Source organism: Conger conger, chromosome 7 (genome assembly GCF_963514075.1).
Source record: "Conger conger chromosome 7, fConCon1.1, whole genome shotgun sequence".
Lineage (NCBI taxonomy): Eukaryota > Metazoa > Chordata > Actinopteri > Anguilliformes > Congridae > Conger > Conger conger.
Genome location: NC_083766.1, coordinates 20,016,486 through 20,040,839, shown reverse-complemented (window position 1 = coordinate 20,040,839; position 24,354 = coordinate 20,016,486). Strand labels below are relative to the sequence as shown.

The 24,354-nt window shown below is 45.5% G+C and overlaps 1 protein-coding gene across 7 annotated transcripts in view; it reads left to right on the top strand.

Moving 5' to 3' along the window:
• The window catches only part of nrxn2a (neurexin 2a), a 612,560-nt gene that overhangs the window by 503,816 nt on the left and 84,390 nt on the right, over window positions 1–24,354 (top strand). For 6 of the 7 annotated variants that reach the window (XM_061248027.1, XM_061248028.1, XM_061248026.1 and 3 more), the window contains one exon: window positions 4,205–4,386. In XM_061248027.1, coding sequence (XP_061104011.1) covers window positions 4,205–4,386 — 182 coding nt within the window. Of the gene's footprint in view, window positions 1–4,204; window positions 4,387–4,652; window positions 4,672–24,354 lie in introns of those variants that run through there. The other variant, XM_061248031.1, reaches the window with a different exon arrangement.

The window sequence follows — 24,354 nt, the reverse complement described above, 5'->3', positions numbered from 1 at the left end:
ATACGGTCAGTGCTTCAATATGGAGGGGAAATTTGGAGGAACAACAAATCAATATCTTTTCTCTGCTCTTGGCATTTTATTTTCTAGCAGTGATGGAAACGAATGATTTTTCATACGCGTATATTTTATATATGCTATAAATATATATCTATTAATATAAATATTCTCCAGACCTGTATAACAAACTGCTTTTGCAGTTCAGCATTTCGTCTGTGGGCCGAAGTGGACAGAGAGCTTGACTTGTGACCGGAAGGTTCTACGTACGGTGTCCAACCTGCAGCTCTAATGCTGTATCCTCTTTTAGCTAGGTGCCTAAACTTAACCTCATCAGGAAATAGACAGATTTTTAACCTGCATAAAATGGGTGCCCTGTAAGTTTCAGTTATACATAAAAAATAATAAGTAATGTGTTAATTAGCTGATGTGTTTATCCAAAGCGATTTACAGTTGATTAGACTAAACGGGACAATCCCCCCCCTTGACCAATGTGAGGTTAAGGGTGTTGCTCAAGGTCCCAACAGCTCTGTGGATCTTATCGTGGCTACACCAGGGCTAGAACCACCGATGTTCCGGATCCCAGTTGAACTGAATCTTTCCTCATTGTTTAGACAGTGGTTAGATGCATGGTCTGTAGTACTGCTGACCTTGAGGGCCTGATTTCAGTGTCCCTGGTATATACACTTGAGATGTTCTTCAGCCTGCTTTGGGCACAATGTGCCGTATTAGCCATGCTACTTTCACTGATAAAAATCAGGAATGAACTACAATGAACTGGTTATGTAGGTATTGTAATATAGACAGTATATAACATTTTGCATTTGAGTGAAGTAGAAGTAGATTTGTTTTCAATCTAATTTGATTCAGAACCTTTAATGACTTAAAAGTTTAACAAAAACATGTCCCTAGGCGGCGTATATTGTTTTATTCCTCAAGTTTTATGTTATTTTTGTCTTTTTTTGGTAGATGTAGCTATGGTATCTGGAATCCAAACCCTGCTCACCGAATATAACAACATGACAGCACTCTCACAGGATAGTTGTTGTAGCCGTTTTCTCCAGCTGGTGTTAATTGTGCCTCCTGCATGCTAACGCTTGTGTGCCGATTGCGCTTGTTTACGTGTGGAAGGAGACTGAGTCTGAGCAGACAGCTGAAGTGGAAGATCTGTTTTCTCTCTCTGTAATCCATAAGGTGTTGTCTTCCTCTAACTCTTAACTGTTTAAATTCATGCGCCTAAGCTGTCATAAACAAACAGTAATACTGTAAAGTTTTTAAACTGTGGTGTGGAACTGTAATGTGGTTTGAATGGCCAGTGTAGTGGTTAGCGGTTGGGATAGCCAAATGTGGACCTCAAGACCTGGGGCTCAGTCCAATCGTCTATTTCTCACCTCTTTTTTCTTTTCCTTGCCCCTGACCCTGACGTTCCAACCCGTTAAATGTTTCTGCTATGAGCTAGAAGTAGAAGTTAGGAACACCTCTCCCCATCTGCAAAGCATTTGCCATGTCTGTAACTAACGTGGCTTCAAACTGACATTTGAAGGAGCAAGAGCATTCCATTCGTTGAAATTTGGGATTTCCTTGTCTTCACTTCCTTTTCTAGCCTCTATTTCTAGCCTCTCCCGATGGGTGGAGCGGGGAGTAGGAAAGGGAGCAAGGAAAAGAAAAAAGAGGAGAAGAGTAAGCCCCAGTGCTCTTTTTGATTTCATTTCTACCTCAGAGTTAGCTAATTGATTGAATAACACTACTGATTGGCCAGGGATTTAACTCACCTGGGATCAATTTCATAGCCACAGATTAATCTCAACTCAATTTGCAATGGTTTTCATTCTCCATGCAAAACTCAATTTAATCCAGGACTAAACTTAATCTGTGTCTGTGTACCGGCCCCTCGTGTACCAGGTTTAAACCAGTCCTGGTGAGAGGGGAAGAATGAAAACCATCAGTACTGCTGGAGACAGGGACCAGGTTTGAGAATACTTCGTTTTCGCGTGCACTGTGAGGTGCCCTTGCATGACATCAAGTGACATTGGCATTGGATGGCTGTCACATGTGGACCAATCACATCCATCCCTGAACACGAGGCTGCTGTTACCTCCATGCAGGTTGTTAGGTGGTCCTGCAGGTGCAAAGAGAGGCCTCTTTAATAGAAACAGGGCCAGGGGAGGTCTAAAGACCAGAGCACTGTGTTTTTGGCTTTTCTGTTCAGGACTGATTAGTTCTCACATGAGCCTGATTAGTTTCCCCTCATAGCTTAAAGGAACTCAACCGATCGTGTGCATCTCTGCGCAATCTAATCTGGCTTTTTAAAAATATCTCTGGAGGTCTACCTCCAGAGACAGACAGGCGGCGGGATCCATTTGGAGTACTGCAGCCTTTAGCGTTTCTTTGTTTGCCAATTCATCAAGGTTTTCATTTTCCCTGCCTGCGTCTGGGGGAAGTGATTCTCTTTGCTGTTATCAACCGACAGCCCTGAAAATAATAAAACATGACGAGGAGAAAACGAAACTTTATACTGCTCATCGCTTTCCCTATCTCTCTCTCTTCATTATTCCCACCACTTCTTCTGTATCTGGCCTGCAACCAACTTCAAACTAACTTTTAAGTAGCAAATAAATAGATAAATAATTACCATAAAAAACATTATAATGATTAAATCTCATTCCCTGAGGTATGTTATTGGATGTTATTTACTGGTAGCCGTTCGCAGAAAAAGCAGTTAAGGGGTACTGAGCAATGAGCCTTAAATGTACCAGTAAAATGTTGTCGTCGTCGTCTTCCCCGTAGAGCCGCGCCAACACGATCACATCCTCCATTTCAAGCTTCTCCGACTCCCTGCTGTGATAAATATAGTTGGCATGAAATAGCAGAGACACTGAGAGAAACAAGGTGGAAGCGGGGCTTTAAGAGAGACTGGGTGGGAGGTGGGGTAGGAGGCAGCGGTGTGGGGGTGCGGGGCATTAGAGGTGTTGTGGTATTCTCACGAGGAGCGGCTGCAGCGCTGTGGTAGGCTGCAGTGCTCGGGTTAGCTGTGTGACGTTGTGTGTCTTTCTGCAGCACGGCGTGACTCTGGTTTTATTGCGGCTCGCCCTAGAGCATCGCTGCAGAGAGGATACAGTACCTACACCGTGTCCCCTGGTTCTAGTCCGGTAATGAATCGGCACCCTATGGAGTCCTCTATGTACGGACTGCCTGTGCCAATTCTGGGCTTGATATCCGGTTTGTTCCAGTTCCGCGGTGAGATTTTGGGCTCTGTAGTGCTCCTCTGGCACAACGGCAGACCCTGGCGCCCGCCCCCTCCAGAGGGTTGGCAGGCAGGCGGGAACAGATCGACCCGGATCTGACTGAGTCTGGCTGGGGGGCTGATGACTGAAGAGGGTGAACCACCGCCAATGTGCCTGAATGTGTGTGTGCATTAGCATATGTATGTATGTCTGTTTGCCTGTGGTCTGTATGTGTGCGCATGTATGTGTGTCTGTTTGCCTGTGGTCTATATGTGTGTGTGTGCGCGTGTATGTGTGTGTGTTTGCCTGTGTCTGTATGTGTGTGTATGTGTGTCTGTTTGCCTGTGGTCTGTATGTGTGTGTGTGCGTCTGTATGTGCGTCTGTTTGCCTGTGTCTGCTTGTGTGTGCACGTATGTGACTGTATGCGTGGGTAAGTAAGCCGCAGTTCCCCTGCGCTGATTGAGTAAGCGTGTTTGCATGTCCGGCTCTGCAGCGCTAACAGAGAGAGAGAGAAGCACACTGCCCTCTCTCTAGGTGTGGATACAGAGCTAGCACTTCCCTCAGAGCAAACTAGCCACTTTGCGCATCGCAAATTCACTATGTACTCTTGTTTTAAAATAGCAGGTAATGGTGTAGCTGCTGGTTCCAGCATTACATTATAGTTATTTAGCTGACACTTTTATCCAAAGCAACTTGCAGTTGATTAGACTAAGCAGCTGCACAGATGTTATGTCTGGAGAGCCATCTGGCTAATCTACTCACTCTGAGAAAATAGAGTAAATAGAGTTTTGAAAGTTCTCACTCTATCAAAGGTGTGAAGCGTGAAAGCTCCCAGACAAAGAACCATTTTGCCTGTCAAAGAACCAATGAACTCTTCTACGGAATCACAGGGTTGCTTTTGGAACCATTTTCTCTGAGAGTGTACATCACTGGATGATGACTGTTTTGGTTTGACCGCCCCTGTCTCTCTCTCTTCTTCTCTCAGCTGGGACCACCTATATTTTCGGGAGAGGAGGAGCCCTCATCACGTACACCTGGCCCCCCAACGACCGGCCGAGCACCCGGGCGGACCGGCTGGCAGTGGGGTTCAGCACGCAGCTGAGGGAGGCCATCTTAGTGCGGGTGGAGAGCGCCACCGGGCTGGGAGACTACCTGGAGCTGCACATAGTAAGGACCGGGCTGGGAGCGCGGGGGCTGGGGGTGGGAGCAGGGCTGGGGACTACCTGGAGCTGTACATAGTAAGGACCGGGCTGGGAGCGCGGGGGCTGGGGGTGGGAGCAGGGCTGGGGACTACCTGGAGCTGCACATAGTAAGGACCGGGCTGGGAGCGCGGGGGCTGGGGGTGGGAGCAGGGCTGGGGACTACCTGGAGCTGCACATAGTAAGGACCGGGCTGGGAGGGAGGGGGCCGGGGGTGGGAGCAGGGCTGGGAGACTACCTGGAGCTGCACATAGTAAGGACCGGGCTGGGAGCGCGGGGGCTGGGGGTGGGAGCAGGGCTGGGGACTACCTGGAGCTGCACATAATAAGGACCGGGCTGGGAGCGCGGGGGCCGGGGGGTGGGAGCAGGGCTGGGGACTACCTGGAGCTGCACATAGTAAGGACCCGGCTGGGAACAGAACGGTGCAGGCTGGGAGCAGGGATGGATGTGGGGGTTGTCCTTCACTTGGGGTAAATAGTAAATGGACTGCATTTATATAGTGCTTTTTTCCAAAGAGCTTTACCAATTAATGCCTCTCATTTACCCATTCACACACACACACACACACACACCAATGGAGAGTGGCTGCCATGCAAGGTACCAATCAGCTTGTCGGAAGGCAAGGCGCCAACCAGGAGGAATCAGGGGTTAGGTTTCTTGCTCCGAGGCACTGTCAGATGAACTGGTCATCCAGCTAAATCATGTCGAGCTGGGAGCTGGTCTGAACTGGTCAACCAGCTAAACCATGTTGAGCTGGGAGCTGATCTGAACTGGTCGACCAGCTAAACCATGTTGAGCTGGGAGCTGGTCTGAACTGGTCAACCAACTACCAAGCTTGTGCTGTTTTTTTCAGCAGGGCCCACTTCAGTTGGAGTATTTTAGGCCATTTACGCCAGTAGAAACATTGAGTTGTGAAGCACAATTAGATTTGATTTGCTCACGCACACATACGCACGAACCTTTTGACGTAATTGACTTTCAGCTGGAGCTGCCCTCTCTTTATTGAATTCCTGAATTAAAAAAGCCTGACGAATAAGGCAGTAATTGAAGTGCTGCGGACTGACTGCTGCTCTTTAATGTCAAGTGCTGTGTGAAGGTGAGTGCATCTCACCACTGAAACGGCGGTGACATTCATTCACCTTACAGACAGAGATGTGCTGTCTGGCTGCAGAGTCTGCAGTAATGGGAAAGGCTATTTCTCTCTCTCTCTTTCACTCTCTTTCTCTTTTGCTCTCTCTGTCTCTCTCTCCCTTCCTTTATCCATCCCTCTTTTCTCTCTCTCTTTCTCTGTTTCCCACTCCCCCCCCCCTCTCTCTCCATGTAGGGATTGTTTTCATTCTTTTTTGTTCTTGGCTGTTTTTGTTTCTGTTTCTGGAAAGGGTCTGAATGAAGGTGTTTTTAAATCTCTCTATCCACCCCCTCTCTATCTCTCTCTCTCTCTGCAAATACTCAGTTGATAGCAAAAAAATATCTGATTTAATCAAGAATCATCTCACACTTCACTTCTCATTATTATCAGGGTGAAGTTTATTTACAAATAAGATGTATATTCCCAGTAATGATATCCCCCTGTGGGTTGTGTATATAATTTGAAGGCTTAAAAGTAATTCAATCACTGCATTATGCATACGTGCAGTTCTGACAGAAATACGAATACAAATGATGCTTTTAATGTAGCACCTTCAAATGCAGCCTCTGAAGACTTCAGCGCAAGTTACTAAAAACATGGTGAAGGGCAAAATTGTTGTTTTGTTTAATAACAGCACTATGTTTAATAACAGCACTATGACATGAAATGTCTTTAAAGAAAGCAAATTAAAAACGAATTGGAAAAACTAAGGGAAGGGGCTGTGCTACCCTGCTGTGAAATCCAGCTATGCCAGCTTGACCAGCTTGACAATTGAGCTGGTCAAACTGGTCATAACCTGGGAATGAGCTGGTAAACCAGCATGGCCAAGCTGGTCATAAAGCTGGTCTAGCTGGGTTTGAGCTGGTCAAGCAGTGCTGGTCGCTGGTCTGTGCTGGTACCAGCTGTTTCAAAATCTAGCTTGAGCGGTTTTGTTCAGCAGGGTAGGTAGTTTTCATGTTTGAACAGCAAACAGAGCCAGGAGCCCTTACATATGTGGATACTATAAGCATGCTCATAGGCCTTTGGGAGTCATATTTGCATAGCGTTTTGATATCATGTCAAAAAAGTGCAGTGCTAATGTGTTTTAGCAAACACATGACTCGCTGTCATAACACGTCAGCCACCATATTATCATTGATTAACTGTAGTGCTGCCGGAAAGCAATGCAGATTTGCGATCATGCGTAAACACACGGGGAGTCGTTTAGCCACATCTGTTTTCATCACATAAATCTTTTACAATGCCATGACGACGACACGCTCCTCAGGCTCCATCTTACCTGTCGTTGAGTGTCCCACAAGCTTTCTGAAACTTTGCTGTGTTTGAAATGGGATTGCCCGATCTTCCACCACTCTACAATGCCTGTTTTAAATGTCCGACAGGGCACGCCTCGCCTATGGATGTAGATCCCCTAATCGCCATCCAATGATGCCGTGTTTCAGACGAGAATTCAAATGTGCCCTTTAAATGCCTCGCTCTGCTGAAGGAAAAGGCTCAAGCATGGTTTGGCCAGCTCAAACTACGTTTTGAAACAGCTAGTAGCTGGTACTTTCAAGCTGGTCATAGCTGGATTTGGACATATTTCCAACCGTGTCTCAGTCTCACTGTCGTACCATCACAGGTTAACAGAGAAATACATCCCACCTTCTCCACTGCAGCTGGTGTGTGATGAGCGTTTTGGCACAAAATGGCTGCCGTGTATCACCCAGGTGGGCGCTGCACATTGTTGGTGGGCGAGGTGTGTTCTCTAACACGGAAGGTGCTACGTTATTAGGATTCGCTAACATCCGTCTTTATCCCACTCCGGTCGTTTCTGAGGGGAGTTACATAATTTTGCCTCGCTCATTACCTGTCTGTTAATCAGCCTCTCCCCCCCACCAATCCAGAGGGGACTGAGCAGAGCACATCAGAAATTCCCTTTCATTACATTCATCACACCTTCGCCTAATGCTTATTAGTCTCTCACATCACATTAAGCAAACGGCCGTGGAGCCATCCCATAATGCCGCAGCAAGTGTTGAATATTACAATGCTGTCATTCATCTCCCACCACCACCACCGCCGCCCCCACCTCCGTCCAGGTAGAGAGAGAGAGGGTGAGAGAGGGTGAGAGGGAGAGGGAGATAGGGAGAGAGAGAGGGTGAGAGAACCTTTAATATGTCAGTCCTGACATTTTACATGAGCCCAGAGAGAGCTTCAGCTGAGCGGAATGCTTAAACATCTCCAAAGAATGCTAAATATCTAACATCTCCCTCAAACACCCAGAACACCTGTGTGTCTAACATGGCGCCCCCTGCCACACAAAGAAAACTGCCAATGAGGTGAGAAAGTTTGACTCGTTTAAAGACAAGCTGTTGTTAAGTTCTTAAGACAGTCATTTTTTGCAGCGCAGACAAGTATTTGAATCCAAAAGGAATACTATTTGAGCCCAGGCCTGGTTGTTACACTAATGTTACATTTTACAGTTTATATATAAGGTTTTTTTGTGGGGGTTTTTCCATGTGAATTAGTCACGTACAGCATGCATAAAAGGCAGATGCTTGATTTATGGAAATGCTCCTGTGTTTTGTCTCTGCCGCAGAAAGGCCCAACTGGGAGCAGCACAATGCCCGTCTCTTCCATTCAGAGTGCTAATAAACTGCCGTAACTCTTATCTTTCTCTGTCAAAAAGCGAGGCCTTTTGTACGCTCCTCTCGAAGAGGGGGGATTTGTACCGGAGCCGTTAATTATAAGCAGGAAAGCGTAATCCGATCGGTCATGATTATGGCAACTGGGACAGAATGACTGGTTGGCAAAGACTAGCTTTGCGCTGTGTTCATCCTGGCTTTGATATCAGAAGATTATGTAGATGTGGGGAGTAGAGTAGATAAAGCGCCAGAAAACACATCGCTCCATCCTAGCCTCCATTTAGTCGCCATCTAAATTCAGCTCTATTCATAATTTCCCTGCTGTCCTTGGTATGACTGTTATTGTTATTTAATGGCATATGAATGTAGGATTATGAAGCTATATAAAATAATGTAAGCTGATTGGCTGCCTGCGATATAGAACAAGTGTGGCAATGTGTCCAATTCAGTCCTGGACTGCAAAAACCAAAAGAATAAGTGAGTCTCAACAAGTATTTTCGTCTTATGTTTTGACTTAAAATCTTTAATATCTATTTCATTTTTGTAAATAAGAGAGAACTACTGCCAATGAAGTCAGTGCAGTTTTGACTCATTTCAAGATTTTCAAGTGGGGTGAGAAAAGAAAACGGTATCCTAAAACAGGCTTATATTTTGTACTTGAGAGAAAAAATAAGGTAAAAGCGCAGTAAATTGAAGTCTCAGTGCGGTACTAAAGCGTCGTTAAGACAGGCATTTTTCTACGGTGTGGAAACGTGCTGTTTCCGTACTGGATCGTCCTATTGAGTGCTGAGAGCAGGCGGTGTATTCATCATTCCCAGCACGCGCTGCATGGTAATTAATACCCCGGCAGCGGCTGAGGCTTGTCCGGACAGCGGGGAGCCTCACCTAGTCTCCCCGGGAGCCGAGCTGCCGGGCCTGGGCCGCTGACCTCTCCCTGCCCCCTCTGGACACCGGGGCTCCAGGGCGGATTAGCGGGGCTAATGCCCGACAGGCCGGGCCAGCCTGGGGCCTTCCGGAAAGCTGTGTCTGTGTGGACTGTAAACAACACGCAGGACACGTACACGGCCCCTGTTTATTGGCTGGGGTCAGGAGAAGAGTGGCCTGTCGGAGTTGCAGTCCCACACCGCAAAAACATGTCTGTCTTAACAAGCGATTTTTTATATTGCGTATTTGCTAAATGAGACAAAACTACTACCAGTGAGGTCAGACAGTTCGGACTCAATTGCCAATGGAAAAATGTCACATGCCAAGCAAACAGTGCCCTAAAACAAGTTTTCCACTTGAGAGGAAAACAAAAATAAGATTTGAAGTCTCATTATGAGCAAGGTGTGTGTATGGGCTCTTAAAGCCACGTGGGCTGGCAGTCCAATACGGGCGTGGACCCCGTTGGGTTACTGGGGATAGAAGAAGAGTGGTCTGTCGAAAGTGCCCACTTTGCATTCCAGATGGGTGGTGTCGTGTGGAGACACCCTCACTGGTGCTTTGTATTGTTCACACGCTAAAAAGGAAAATGCACACCTCGTTTAGCGAGGTGCAGACCCTGGAATCTTCAAAGCAAAACTAAAAAAGAAAGGTGGCACACCCTTAATCCCAATGCAGTTATTTAAGTGCCAACATTTTGGCAGAGCTTTGACTGGTTTGTATTCTTCATGCCTGGCTTCCTACTCAGACAGCGGTGGGGCAAGACCAGGGGGGGCCTGTCATCCACAAAGCCCAGTGTGGTTGCAGTTTTCTGTTCTAGCCCAGCACGACAACCCCTGTATCAAGGTCATTGGAAAAAGATTGATTCAGGGTTTCAACAGTTATCTTTTTGCCACATACAATTATTACTTTCTAAACAATATATGGGGAAAATATATATATAATTTACACATTTTTAAGCAAACAATGTAGCTCACTACCATTTTAGACTATCAATTTAGTTATATCTGTCTATGCCTATATTTGTAGTCACAGAAAGATGATGTATATTACATTATGCAAATTACTGTATATATTATACAATGTGTTCACTGAAAGGTCATATTCAAATTCGAAAATAGAGAAACTTTATGGGGTATGTTTGCGAACATCTTCCTTTTGATTCTAAGCAAAGCAGCAATTACGGGTTCTTTAATAAAGGCTGGGTCCTTTTCTCTCTGAAGTTTCAAAAGCCCACACGCATCAGCTGTCTCCTCCTGGTTTTCGTATCTAAAATGGCCAGAAAATGTTCGCAAAAAAGAGCTGTGACATATAGTAGGTTATTTTTTTTTATGTTCCTAACCCTGCCCTCCGAGTGCCTCAGAGCCCAATGGTCGGCTCTCTGTGTAACATTTAGCAACGTCCTTACATCATGTCACTGTTTTACAAACAGCTTGCAAAATAGCTATTTGACTGTAGAATATGTATACATTACATTACATTAATGGCATTTGGCAGACACTCTTATCCAGAGCGACGTACAGTTGATTACACTAAGCAGGAGACAATCCTCCCCTGGAGCAATGCAGGGTTAAGGGCCTCGCTCCAGGGCCCAACGGCTGTGCGGATCTTATTGTGGCTACACCGGGATTAGAACCACCGACCTTGCGTGTCCCAGTCATGTACCTTAACCACTACGCTACAGGCCGCTCTATACCTCAACCTAAATGTAAATGCTTTTCACAAATCAAAAGCTCCAAGATGATGTGAAAAGCTGCAAAACACAAAAACAATGCATGTGGGCCTTTAAGGGATTCAGTTTTGAATCACATTCCAAGGCCAAGGCATACTGCCAATATACATCTCTACTGTCCAATCATCGAGCAGATGACACCTGACTCGGCCTTGTATCAAACAAGAAGCGAAGTCGGTCAAAGTCAAAAACCAACACCAAAGGGATTTTTAAAAAGCCTTGAAAGAGAGAATGGTTGAAAGGCTCTCCTCCTTCAGACCTGACATTGAGAGGACTGAGTCAGTATCCCCCCACGCCACAGAGTTCAGACCAGAGTAGCTCTGTGGAACGGAGCCAGTGGCATCGCTGTTCTCAATCTGGGCTCGCTCCCAGACTTCGTGAGTGTCTGTCCCTGGCTAGGCCTCTGTCACGGGTCCCTTTGAGTAATGGATGTGACCCGATTTGCTCCTGCAAACTTGTACGTTGGCTGATACATTGTTGTCTTGTGAGTTTGTTTTCCGAATTAGAGTAATGTGCTAACTCCATAACTGCTGCCGTTTTAATGGCTATTTTTGACGTGATGTATATTCATTGGTAAAATATTTTTTTGTGGTTTTGTGAAACCCATCCTGACAGTGTGTGTGTGTGTGTTGTCTGGCTTTGCATATGTGCAGTGGGAGAAGCCTCTCTCTACCTCTTGCTCTCTCACCCTCTCTCCCTCCCGCCCTCCCTCTCCCTCCCTCTCTCTTACTTTCTCTTTTCATCCTCTTCTCCCTCTCTCTCTACCTCGCCCCCCTCTGCCTCCCACCCTCTCTCTCCCTCCATCCCTCTCTCTCTTTATCTCTCCCTCCCTCGATCCCTCTCTCTCTCTCTCCCTCCCTCCATCCCTCCCTCTCTCTGATGCGGAGTGCAGCCATCCCTCCTGCAGTCAGTGGGCTTTGTCTCTGATAGCCCAGGCGGAGTGAGCTCTTGCTGTTGCTCTGTACTGTAGCTCCAGAGCTACCTGAGACAACACTGCGCTCGTTCTCTTTAACAGAGAGCAGTACCTGCTCTGCTGTGCTATAGCAGTCAGCACACAGTGCTGTGTTTGATGTGTAGCAGCAGACCCGCTGGGTTTTAAATCCCACACGCCTCATGCTTCATCACCCGCTGTACCAAAGAGGCTAACACACACATGCACACACACACACACAAATACATATACACATACACACACACCTGCACACACACACACGCAAATACATATACACAGACACACACACACACCTGCACACACACACAAATACATATACACATACACACACACATGCACACACACACGCACGAAAACAGACACACACACACAGATATACATACACACACATGCATGTACACATGCACACACACACACACACACAAATACGTAGACACATACACACACACCTGCACACACACACGCACAAAAACAGATACATGCACGGATATACACACACACATACACACGCATGTATGTACACACGCACACACACACAAACAAATACATATACATATACACACACGTGTGCACACAGACACACACACAAAAACAGAAGCACACACCTGCATCCCCCTCCAGACTGCCTGCAGCAAGAGGGGAGGAGAGGAGGTGGGCGAGGCAAGGCTGGAGAACAGGCGATGGGCTCCTTGACGTGTTTATGCGGCAGAGTGTGTATGGAGGAGCAGTCCTGGGGGACCATGCTCCACACCACTCCAGACACACACACACTTGCACACGCTCACACAGACACACACAGACACACACACATACTCATACAGACACGCACAGACACACCCACTCACACAGACACACTCACACAGACACACACAGACACACACACTCACACAGACACAGACACACACACACTCACACAGACACCCACAGACACACACACTCACACAGACACACACATACAGACACAGACACTCACACAGACACACACAGACACACACACACATATACACACAGACACACAGGCACACACATACAGACACAGACAGACACACACACACACATACAGACACAGACACACACACACACAGACACACACACACTCACACACAGACACACACACACACACATATACACACACATACACAGACAAACACACACACACACACCCACAGACACACACACACACACAGGGACACAGACACACACAGACAGACACACACACACACACACATACACACACACAGACACACACACACAGGCACACAGACACACACACAGACACACACACACACACACACGCATACACACACACACCTCGCCAGCGGCGGAGCCACCTGACTGCAAAACCGCATCGCTCCCCTCTGGAAGGTTCCCCCCCACCTACCCCCAGAAACATGCTCCAGCCGCGTGCCGGTCCCCTGTGGCGTCTCTTCAGAGCCAATAACCGCCCGCAGCGGGGCGAAACCCCATCGCACCGGGCCCAGAGCTGGCTCATTCATCCACTCTCAGGGGGTAAAGGCTGCTCGTGAGGACAGGGACAGGGCTGAACACCAAGCCCATGCAGTGCTGGCTCAGAACAGCCTGCCATGGCCCAGCAATGACAGCAGTTTGTTTCACTGCAATGCAAAAAAGTCTTAACAAGCGTTTTAGCCTTGTACTAAGGAGTAAAGGATTTGAAGGTGCTATAAAAATACTGTGAAAGTACGAACAGTACAGTATATGTACAGTATACAGTAAATATCTGTATGAAGGAAATCCGTGTAACCCAAATCCGTTTGGTTTGCTTCAGCGCGGCCCACCTTGTAGCCCGAGGAAAACGTAGTCATCTCAAGTAGAAAATATTACCTTTTTTTAAGTTACTGTTTGCTTGACAAGTTAAATGTTCTAATCCCATTGGCAAATATTGAAATTATTTTACCAATCATTGGCAAATTTCTTCTTTTTTTTTTGCATAAATATGACGCTAAAACATTTGATTTTTTTTTTTTTGCAGTGTGTGTTTGTTCTTGATAACAACATCACGTGAAGCATTTGCTTAACGGTGTTGTAGAAGACAAATGTAGACTGCTGTTAAACAGCTGGATGAGCCGCTGATTTTATCATCATAAAATACAAGATATTTCAGTGTTATCGTCCCTCCCTCTGCTGTGGAAACGCAACTGAATATTTAGTTCGGATTTTGGTGCTCACTTTTATCGTATTCACAGAAAAAAAATAGCTAAAGTTTGGCAATGTTTTTTAAAATGCGCTGGAGGAATGTTTGTTGTGGGCTAATAAACCCCAGAATCGGGAGACGAGGTGATTCTGGGAATGATTCATATGTACAGCAGTGTGAGACAGGGGATTAGTCCTCCCAGACTGTTTGCTGTTACTCATCGCAGACAGCTGTGCCTGCAGAGTGGAGATTTAGGGGCTGATTTAGCTCCATCGCTCGTAGCTGGAGACGGTACTCAAGGCGGACTGGTGCGGAAGGGGCTTACCGAGCACGGGAGGCGAGTGACAGAGACGATCCTCTCTTCCTCCTGACCTGCCGTTCGCCTCATTAGGTTTAGGAGAATTTGTCCGTAAACCAGCTACAGACGGCCAGGCGACAGAGACGATCCTCTCTTCCTCCTGACCTGCCGTTCGCCTCATTAGGTTTAGGAGAATTTGTCTGTAAACCAGCTACAGACGGCCAGGAAACAATGAAGTGTGTCTTTCTGTTTTTCTGCTTCTCACGTCTTAACAAGTGTTTTAGTCCAGTAATGAGATACGTTTCTCAAGTAGAAAATATGACCTTTAATTAAGTTCATCTTTGCTTGAAAGTGAAGTTTTTTTCTTCCATTGACAAATCTTGAGTTGAGTCAAACATGTGGCTCGCAGCGCCAGCTGTGCGTCATTTACCAACGTCTTATTTTTTTCCGTTTGTTTTGCGGCGGGTACTGGAAATTGCAACGCCGCGCAGCGTGCAGACCCCCTAATTTTTAACATTTCTAATTATCACACTGATTAGCAGCGTGGAGATTGTGCGTGGAGGTCCGTGAGTCTCCATAGGGGAGGAAGTGGAGAGCTATCTAGGAGGCCCCAATCCTAATGCTACCAGTTACGAGAAGGACCCCCTCCCCGGCCCACCGCAGCACAAAGCGGAATAGCCGGCTAAAAGATAATTTGATACACATCTTGTGGAAAGATAAAGAGCAGGGGCTGAGGAGAAATTAAGGAGCTGGAACTCTTCCCGGCGCGATTAGCTGGAGTCCGGGTGTCTGTTTGATTAATACTCAGATGAAATTAGCTCCGCCATCCATGTCCCACGGTGAGTGCCTTCCGTAGCGACGAGACTGTGCCAGTTTGAAAGTGCTGAATTATCATCAGAAGCATGCTTTATGGTTGCCGATAAATTATAAAGGCGCGGCAAAAAGCATAAAATAACAAGTATTTTCGTCTCATATTGAAATTGAGACTAAAAATCTTATTTATTTGTCTTTTTTGGTAAATAAGACACAAATGTTGCCAATGAGCTTGGACAGTTTTACTCCATGCAAGAGTTGGCAATGGAATAAGAAAATTTCACTTGTAAAGCAAACATTAACTTAAAACAAGCAAATATTTTCTTGTAGAAAATGTTATCTACTTATTATTACAAGATCAAAATGCTTGTTAACACGGTCATTTTTTGAATGAAAATGATGACTGCAGATAGACATGTCTTCACAGCGGCCAAATAAAATGTTTCCCCTCTCCAGCTATCTGAATCCAGTGCTTCACTGCAGTTCACCAAAGAATATTATCCTGACCGAGATGCAACCAGAAATTCAATACTCGTTTTAAAATGGCTGCCAGTCAGGGGCAGAGCACTTTGTCGTTCTTTCAGGAGCATATTTATTCTTCAGTCCCCTCCATGTTATCTGTCCTGGCTCATCATTGGCTCGCAGTACAGTCAATGAGAGCTGTGATTGGTGTGTGATACTGAAACTGTGGCAGCAGTGAAGCGTCTCATTGGACGCTCATCTGACACTTATAGTATATCTGACAGTTATATCAGTTGGCTGCTTCTGCTCCATTGACAGTGAATTGTAATGAGTTCTGTGAGTCGGCTGAGGCTGAACCTCTGTGTCCTCTCTCCCTGGATGTTCTGCAAGGAAATGAGGGTAATCCTGCAGAAAAAAACTGCTTTCGGTTTTGAAGCAGTTGGTGCAATTACTGGTTGACCAGTTCAGACCAGCTCCCAGCTTCACATGGTTATCTGGCTGACCAGTTCAGACCTGTTTCTAGCTTGACATGATTTGACCAGCTCAAGCTATGTTTTCAAACAGCCGGTAGCGGGTTGACCGGCTAACAGCTCAGACAAGCTAACAGCACTAGTTGACCAGCACATACTAGGCTAGACCAGTTTATGACCAGCTTGGCCTTGGCCGTGCTGGTTGACCAGCTCAAGGAGGTGCCCGGTTCCTTCTGATTACTTTCAGTCCACCATCAGTCCCTACGGAACTCCACCTTGCTTGCGATTACTTTTCCAATTTTCCCTAAATCTGATTTTGACATCCCTAAATGCTGGAACTGGCCCAGATCAGAACAAGAGTAAATGCCTGGAGCTACTTTAAGCAGTAAATAAGCTTGTGAAATCATACCAAGTCTCAGTAGTAATGTTTCACCGGAACCACTTTTAACATTAGCCTAGCCTCTGCACTGCCTTAAGTGCTTTAGTCTTGTAATAATGCATAAAATCTTTTTTTTTTGTAGAACATATTACCTTGTTTTTAGTTACTTTTTTCTTGACAAGCTAGCAAGCTACATTCTCCTTGGCCACAAATGAGCCTGTTTTCCAAGCAAAAAGGGGACAGATTAATTATATACACTTTTATGTACTGTACAGCGGGTACCGCCTCAGCGACAAGGCCCTTTTCATACCTTTATTTCTGCTGGTTTATGAGCCTGTTGGGCACCTGCTCTCGACCAGCCCCCCCACCCCGAAACTCCACTCCGCCCCTCGGGTGTGTCTCCCCCCGGTGGCCCTGTGACGGCACGGCGGCCTGCTGGAACACGCCCGTGAGCGGGGGCGTCAGTCCTGGGGGAAATCAGCGTCTTTAGCTCGGAGTGAGACGCCGCCCCACTGAGTCCCAGGAAGCTGACGCCCGGAGTCTGTGATTAACCTCGTCGGACGTGCTTGTGGTGTCATTAACCCCCCGCCTGCGCTGCACAATACGGCCGGGGTCTGTGTCAGCTGCTGAGGGCACAGGAGGGGAGTCGGGGAGTTGATTAAACCCTTATTGTTGTGTTGCCGCATTAGACGATGACTGTTGTTCAGCATGTTTAAAGAAACACTGCAACGGGGAAATTCACTATGATGGACGATTTTAACGCGCCTGACACAGTACAGTATGCCCCCAAAATGGCGCCTTCGTCAACTGCTGGGTGGAGGCCTGGGAGCTTTTTTTAACTAGTCAATTATAGCCAATCACTGCTTGAAATCTCAAAGGCACTGATTCATAGAAATTCACTTTCATCGTTTATTCAATGAGCTCATTAGATGTTCTTGGTGTCAGACACTACACGTATACCACACTTTGAGTATGCTGGTAATAGTTCCGTCTCTCAAACTCTCACTCACACTTCCTAGCTGAATTCATTGTGGAGTTGAGGTACAAAGGGACCTCACTTTGTAAAACAATCTGTCGACACTGAATGCCTGCCCTGTTTTTAAACTATTTTATGCAAAACTAATGTCAGATGTGGTAGCTCTGAGATAATTGGTTTAGGCCAACCCTGCATCTTGATTTCTGCAGAAAACAAAGGGAAACAGGACAGAAACAGAGGGGGAAACAGCACTTCACAATGTAATTCCATTAATAATTCATAATCACAGGATTAATGGCTGCGCGGTGTAAATGCATCAGTTAGGCCACTGTGCCACGGGACACCTGACACTTTAAAAATGACTTTCAGCGCGGCCAGAGCCCCAGGTGAGGCAGATTTGCCCACACACACACACACACACACACACACAGACACACACACACACACACACACACGCAGACAAACAGGCGCACGCACACACAGGCACGCACACACACACAGACACGCACATACACACAGACACGCACACACACTTACACACACATGCACATTCACACACAGGCAAGCACTCCCTGCAGAGAGATGACATTGTGGAAAGTAAAGCCCTCAAACTATTCGGTTAAATTCAGATGCTGCTCAGACAGGCATGCATATACATACGCACGCACTCACGCACGGGCAAGCATACACGCGCACACACACACTCACAGGGAGGGACAGAGGACATTGTGGAAAGTAAAGCACTCTTAAACTACTCCCTTAAATCCAGATGCTGCTCACACACAGTTGCAGTGCCATGTGTAAACAAACGACTGGAGAAACGAGGTACAGCACGGTGTCCAGCTTGGGCTGCAGGGCTCGGAATGAGGTTGCAGGTTTTAGTCCCAGGAGGGGCATAGCAGGTCTCGCTCTTCAGGAATGTGTTTACACAGATTTAGCAAAAGGTATGCTGCAAAAAAAATGGACAGCGAGTAAAATAAATTAAGCGGAAGATAAATCTCATACATGTTGGGTTAATTCTCCAAGTGTTGTAGGCGGGGCGGGGTGGGGGGGGGGGGGGGGGGGGGTGGGGGGGGTGTTAGTACAACGATCAATATGTACAGTGTTTTATAAATCACACTCTGATACATATTTCATGGCCTCTTTATTTCCCCTTTGGCATGTACTTGGGGCAGATGTATCCCCTGCCATAATGCCAGGAGTATAAGATCAATTTAATTCACCCATAAATTTGCTTTTATAACGATAAATAACAGAGTAGAATAACTTTAATTTCTCCCTGTTGGAACCTCTGGGGGGCGGAGCCTGAATTCACCTTGTTGTCATGGCGATCATTAGTTACTCCTCCTGTTGCATATGCAGTGAGTTTTAAATGTAATGGAGGCTCACTTGATGAGTTTTAGATGAATGTATCTCATGAAAGTGAAAGTTTGTTGTGTGGAAAGTTGGTAGTATTCTCATGCTCAATAGAAATATTTAGGCAGGGAAATGTGCCTATTTACAGTTTGTCCAGGTGGATGCTCATGTGTTTTGGGTTAACAGTCCCGAGTCAGTGTTGGAATTAAGCCTTAAAATGTCTCAAGTCAAGAGTCTCTAAAGATGGAGGCATGATCAGAATAAAGCCTTGTGCCCAGCTAGAGTTAGACAGATCAGAACAAGGCCTGACAGTTTTTTCATAGAATAGAATGTAATAGAATGGAATAGGTTTATTTTCATATGCTGGGGAAGTAGCCAGCATACAAGAAATTAAACAACTTACATAAATTACATTAAGATATAAAATTACAGAAATTGCATTCAGAGATTCCTAAATTACATTACTATTATTAGTTTAGTTTGAAATGAAGAAATCTATTAGGGACATTTTAGCATGGACTTCCATGAATAATTAACATAGAACTAAAACACTGAAATACATTTTGAACAGCACTAAATCAGAAAATTGAATTGGACATTCAATTTAAGATCGCTCTGTCGTTCATGAGGCAGACGGAACAAAGCTGTTGAGTTCTCTCCTTGTTTTAAAGCAGAGGAACATGACGCAGTGTCTTCTTCCTGATGGCGAGATCTTGAATGCTTAACAGATGTTTCAGGGGATGTGAGGGAGGACCGTTAAGCCCAGTCTCCACCAAACTGCCAAAACAAGAGGAGACAAGAAATCTCGGAACGTCCGTGTTTAAATCTCAAAACGCCCGCGAGTATGGAGTAGGCATTCCACACCAAAGCACCACGTAAGCAAATAAACGATTGTTTCCCTGACTACCCGAGTTAACTGTAACATTAAATCACTAATTGTTCTAAAACTCCGAGCTTAATACTTGACATGCTCAGCTTTCGAAACGCCAGCCACCGAGAGCCTACATTCTAAAACTGGACAGTTCACACCGTTAAATTATTTTAAAGACGTTCTAAAACCGTCTCATCGCGTCTCGTCTCGGTTGTTTGGTGGAGACTGGGCTTTATACTTTATCCTTTCTTAACTGTCCGCTCCTCATAAAGTTGTTTCTCGGTTCTTTGTAGTTTCCCTGTGACTCTACTAAGACTTCGTCTGTTTGATGTTATTCAGAGAACAATGCCAGGCTGTGAAACTGAAGGTCAGTGCTGACTCAGTGAAGCAGGTGTAAAATGGCTGCAGCACTGACTGATTGGCATTTAATTTTCGGACTTTCTGGCGGAAGAACGGTCTTGATTGACATTTGGAATGCACTCCCTGGCAATCGGCTCCAAAGGTCAGTTTATTGTCCATAACGGTGATAGATATTTACACTCCTCAGACCTAATTTATCACGCTGAATACGAACAGCACGTTTTCAGAAGAATGAAAAATGTCTTATTTTATGCAAGCTCCTGAGCATTGGTGAATGTTCATGTAAAAGTGGACGCACACCCAGTGAGCACTTTATTAGGGACACCTGTAAACCAGCTTTTAATGCAAATATTTAATTAGCCAATCATGTGGCAGCAGCTAAATGCATAAAAGCATGCAGACATGGTCAAGGGGTTCAGCTGTTTTTCAGATCAAATGTCAAAAATAACAAAACTATAAAAAGGTAGCAGAGAAAAGAACACACTCCCAGAAATATGGTGACAGTGGAGGTACATTTCTGTTCTTCAAGGATCAAATTTCACAAATGTACCCCGACAGTGCAGTAATGTTCTCTTTGAGTATGTTTTCCCAGCAAATTAAAAGGTACAAATTCATTACATATTTCTGCCAAGGGTAACACCCCTGCGACAAGCATTTGTACCTTTTTAGGCACCCTCCGTACCTTTATTTCTGAGAGCACATCGATCTGGTATTTGGTTTTGGTATCTCTAGATGGGTTTGAACCAGACGAAGCTGTATTAGATGAACATCGTACAGTGCATGTCGATCCTTGATGGGCCATACTGGGGCCGCTGTACTCTGTACGCTCTGTGGGATAGAGGCCCTGGAAGAGGCAGGCGCTCAGAGCTCCTCACGGTGACAGATGTTGGGAGTCGTTGGGATCCTCCGGGCCACTGGTCTTTGACGCAGGGCGGATGATGGATGATGCCCGTAGGGGCTGGCGCTCTGTGCTCCTCGACTGATTGACCAGATCACACAAGACAGGCGGCAGCTGATTATGACAGGATGGCAGGGCACAATAGCTCATGTTTGTTTGGACCAATGGAGGATAAAAACGGCCACAATTCCTACACGGATTAACCATAGATCTGTAGATAACAAGTATTTTAAGTCTTATATCGAGACTAAAATCGTAGTTCTTTTTTTTTTGCTAAATAAGACAGAAATATTGCCAATGCGGTTTGAGTCATTTCAAGATTTGCCAATGTGTTAAGAGAATTTATCTTGTAAATCAAACAGTAAGTTAAAAAAAGCTAATATTTTGGACTTGGGAGAAAAAACGAACATCCTAAGTCTTACCACTAGACTAAAACACTTGATTAGGCAGTCATTTCTTGCAGTATAAGTTAAGAATCTCAGCACACAGACTGCAGTATGAAGGCCAAGGCTGTTCTGCATTGTTGACGGACCTGAGAGGATTTCTCCTCGTCTCAAAGCATCTCTCATCTTCCCGTCGTGGAGCAGATTCTGAGTCGTGTCTTTGTGTGTCCTCTTCGCCTCTCTGTTTTGTTTACTCAGCCTGACCTCAGTGAGTTTTGACTCCATTTTGTCTGCCTGATTGGAAAACATTCTTTACTGTTTTCTCATTAAATTTGCGGTCCCTGGGTATGTCAGTTGTCTCAGCACTTTGATCGAACAATACTTTCCTCGGCAGAAATTTACAAAGCCAGCCGCTGCCTCATCTCATCTCCTGTGCCTTTCTGTGAGAACACCTCCCGATCCGTGCTTTCCGGAACAGTCATCGCGTTACTTTACGATTTTGTAGAGAACCCCCTCCTTCTGTTTTTCGTCAGTAGGATGGATTTAAATGAATAGTATTGTGATATGTGGTGGTTTTTCTGATGGGTTCATATACAGTTTTGATGTTGCCATAGCACAGATCAATGGTTTTGCTTCCTGTGGTTATACTTGTGATGAACAACATGCTCATTTGTACTTACAGTGAATTTAGAGTAGAGAATGAGGATAGATATTATATTTTTACCTTGTCACCATATTAGATTCACGCTAATAGCAAATTCTTAAGCACTACATAAGCATCTGTAAGCGCTTGTGTCAATAACAGCAAATGGGCTTATGGTGTGGTGTCAAAATTGATGCAGCAAGTGACATTACCATGACATAGCAAGTGAACTACCACAAGATCCTTATTGAAATAAGTGCGAATATGAATGTGCTATGTAGGCTAGTGCTTATGAAATGCTATATAGCTTTTATGTAGTGACCTTTGTTGTACGTCTCTCCCTCTTTCGTGCTCCCGTTCTTCCTGTCCAATAAAGCTGAAAAATCCCTAAAAATAAAAATAATTTTGTTTCTTGGTATCATGCTGTTTCAGAGCCCCACATTTCACAGCTTTTAGTTTCCCTAAAATCCCCTTTACCTGCTTTTCAGCTGTCAGACTTTCCAGCCTGCGAATTTAATCTGTGTGTGATTTATTCTGGCTTCTTAACTGCCATGATGAAAAACGCTGAGAGAAAAAAAACAAGAAGCTAAATGAAAACAAGCCCGGTCTAATGAAACCATGCGACCGTGCGGTCTGAGAGGTGGGACCGTTAAAAGAAAACTTCAAAAACTGAAGGGGATTACGGTGAAAATAAAAACAAGTGCATTTGCAAAAGGCTAGCTTAAAAATAAGGTGTTTTTAAAAGAGGTTTAAAGATGCAAGTTACAGTCTCAGAAGGTTGAGCTAAAACTCTGAAAGAGAACGAGGGAGACTGGGAGAGAGAGAGAGAGAGAGAGAGAGAGAGAGAGAGAGAGAGAGAGAGAGAGAGAGAGAGAGAGAGAGAGAGAGAGAAAGAAAGCGAGAGAGAGAGAGAGAGAGAGAGAGAGAGAGAGAGAGAGAGCTGGTCTAGCTGGGTATGAGCTGGTCAACCAGCTAGTGCTGGTAGCTTGTCTGAGCTGGTCAACCATCAACCAGCCATTTCATAACATAGCTTGAGGTGGTCAAACCATCTTTAACTGGGAGCTTGTCTGAACTATTCAGCCAGCTAGGTGCATAGGTATGCACTTTGCACTGTGAACTTTTTCGAAACATTACATTACATTACATTAATGGCATTTGGCAGACGCTTTTATCCAGAGCAATGTACAACAAAGTGCAAAGTGCATACCTTCAGTAGGGAGTAGAGAGAGAAAGAGAGCTAGAGGAAGAAAAAGGGGGAGAGAGAGGATAGGGAAGTCGAGACACAGAAAGGAGAAGAAATGTGTTGGGCTAAACGGTGTGGGAGGTGATGTACTGTGCATTCTTACAACCTTTAATGACTCAACTTTAACGACACAGTTAAACTGGTAATGGCGACAGGCCACGCAGACAAATTCTGGAGGCTATCTAAGGAGGGGGATGCAGGGCAGGGTCCAGAATGATACATTAAACAAGATGCGGGTGGAAAAGGGCCAGACTTGGATTCATTATCTCCCAAGGGAACGAGAGTCCCTGCACGTGACCGGTCACAGAGCGGGAGTTGGGTCCACCCGGGTGGAGACGTGGGGTTTTTTAACCGTAAATAGGGCCAGGGGGGTTCAGGGGGAGGGAAGGGGTGATGGGGGCAGTGTGCTTTTGGTGGTGATGGGATTTCGGGGGAAGCGACAGGCCACACTCTCAGAAATAATGGTAGAACAGTGCTGAAGAAGATACTGAAGAAGATAAAAGTCTTTGTCGCTGTGGCGATACCCTATAGATGCATAAAATCGTACCCCTAGCCAGCAATACATAACTAATTTGCAGTAATATTTTGCTTGGAAAATGTTCTCATTTGTGTGCAATGAGAACATTACTGCTCTTTCAGGATCCTTTTGGGAAATTTGATCCTTGTAGAAGAAAAATGTTCTTCCGCTGTCACTTTATGTCTGAGAGTGCACTCATGCACGAGGGGACGAGGCGTAGGACAGTGACATCTGCGGCACTCGCCTCTCTGTCCTGGTGGTGGCCATTTTGTTTCTGCTGCTTCGGGTGCTGCCTTCTCCAGCAGTCTCTCTCTCTCTCTCTCTTTCTCTCTCACTTTCTCACTCTCTCTCACTCTCTTCTCTCTCTTTTCTTCTCTATCACTCTCACTTTCTCACTCTCTCGCTCTCTGTCACTCTCTCTCCTCTCTGTTTCCTTCTCTCTCTCACTCTGACTCTCTCAATCACTCTCGCACTCTCTCTCTCCCCTTTGGGTGTGGGAAACGTCTCTCCACTTCTGCCTCCGTATGTTTGGTTTTCTGTTTTTGTTTCCTAATTCTCATTGAGAAACTGCATAAGTGATTATCACAGTGCCTTAAAAATACACTCGCATTGGCCTGCATCCCTGAACCGAAGCCACACACAAGGTTCATAATTCAAACAGCTCAAGTAAAATTATTGGCTCCATAAACATGATATACCGTATACACAATGTTAAATGATTAAGCCCAGTGAATAAATATGGTGATAACAAGCA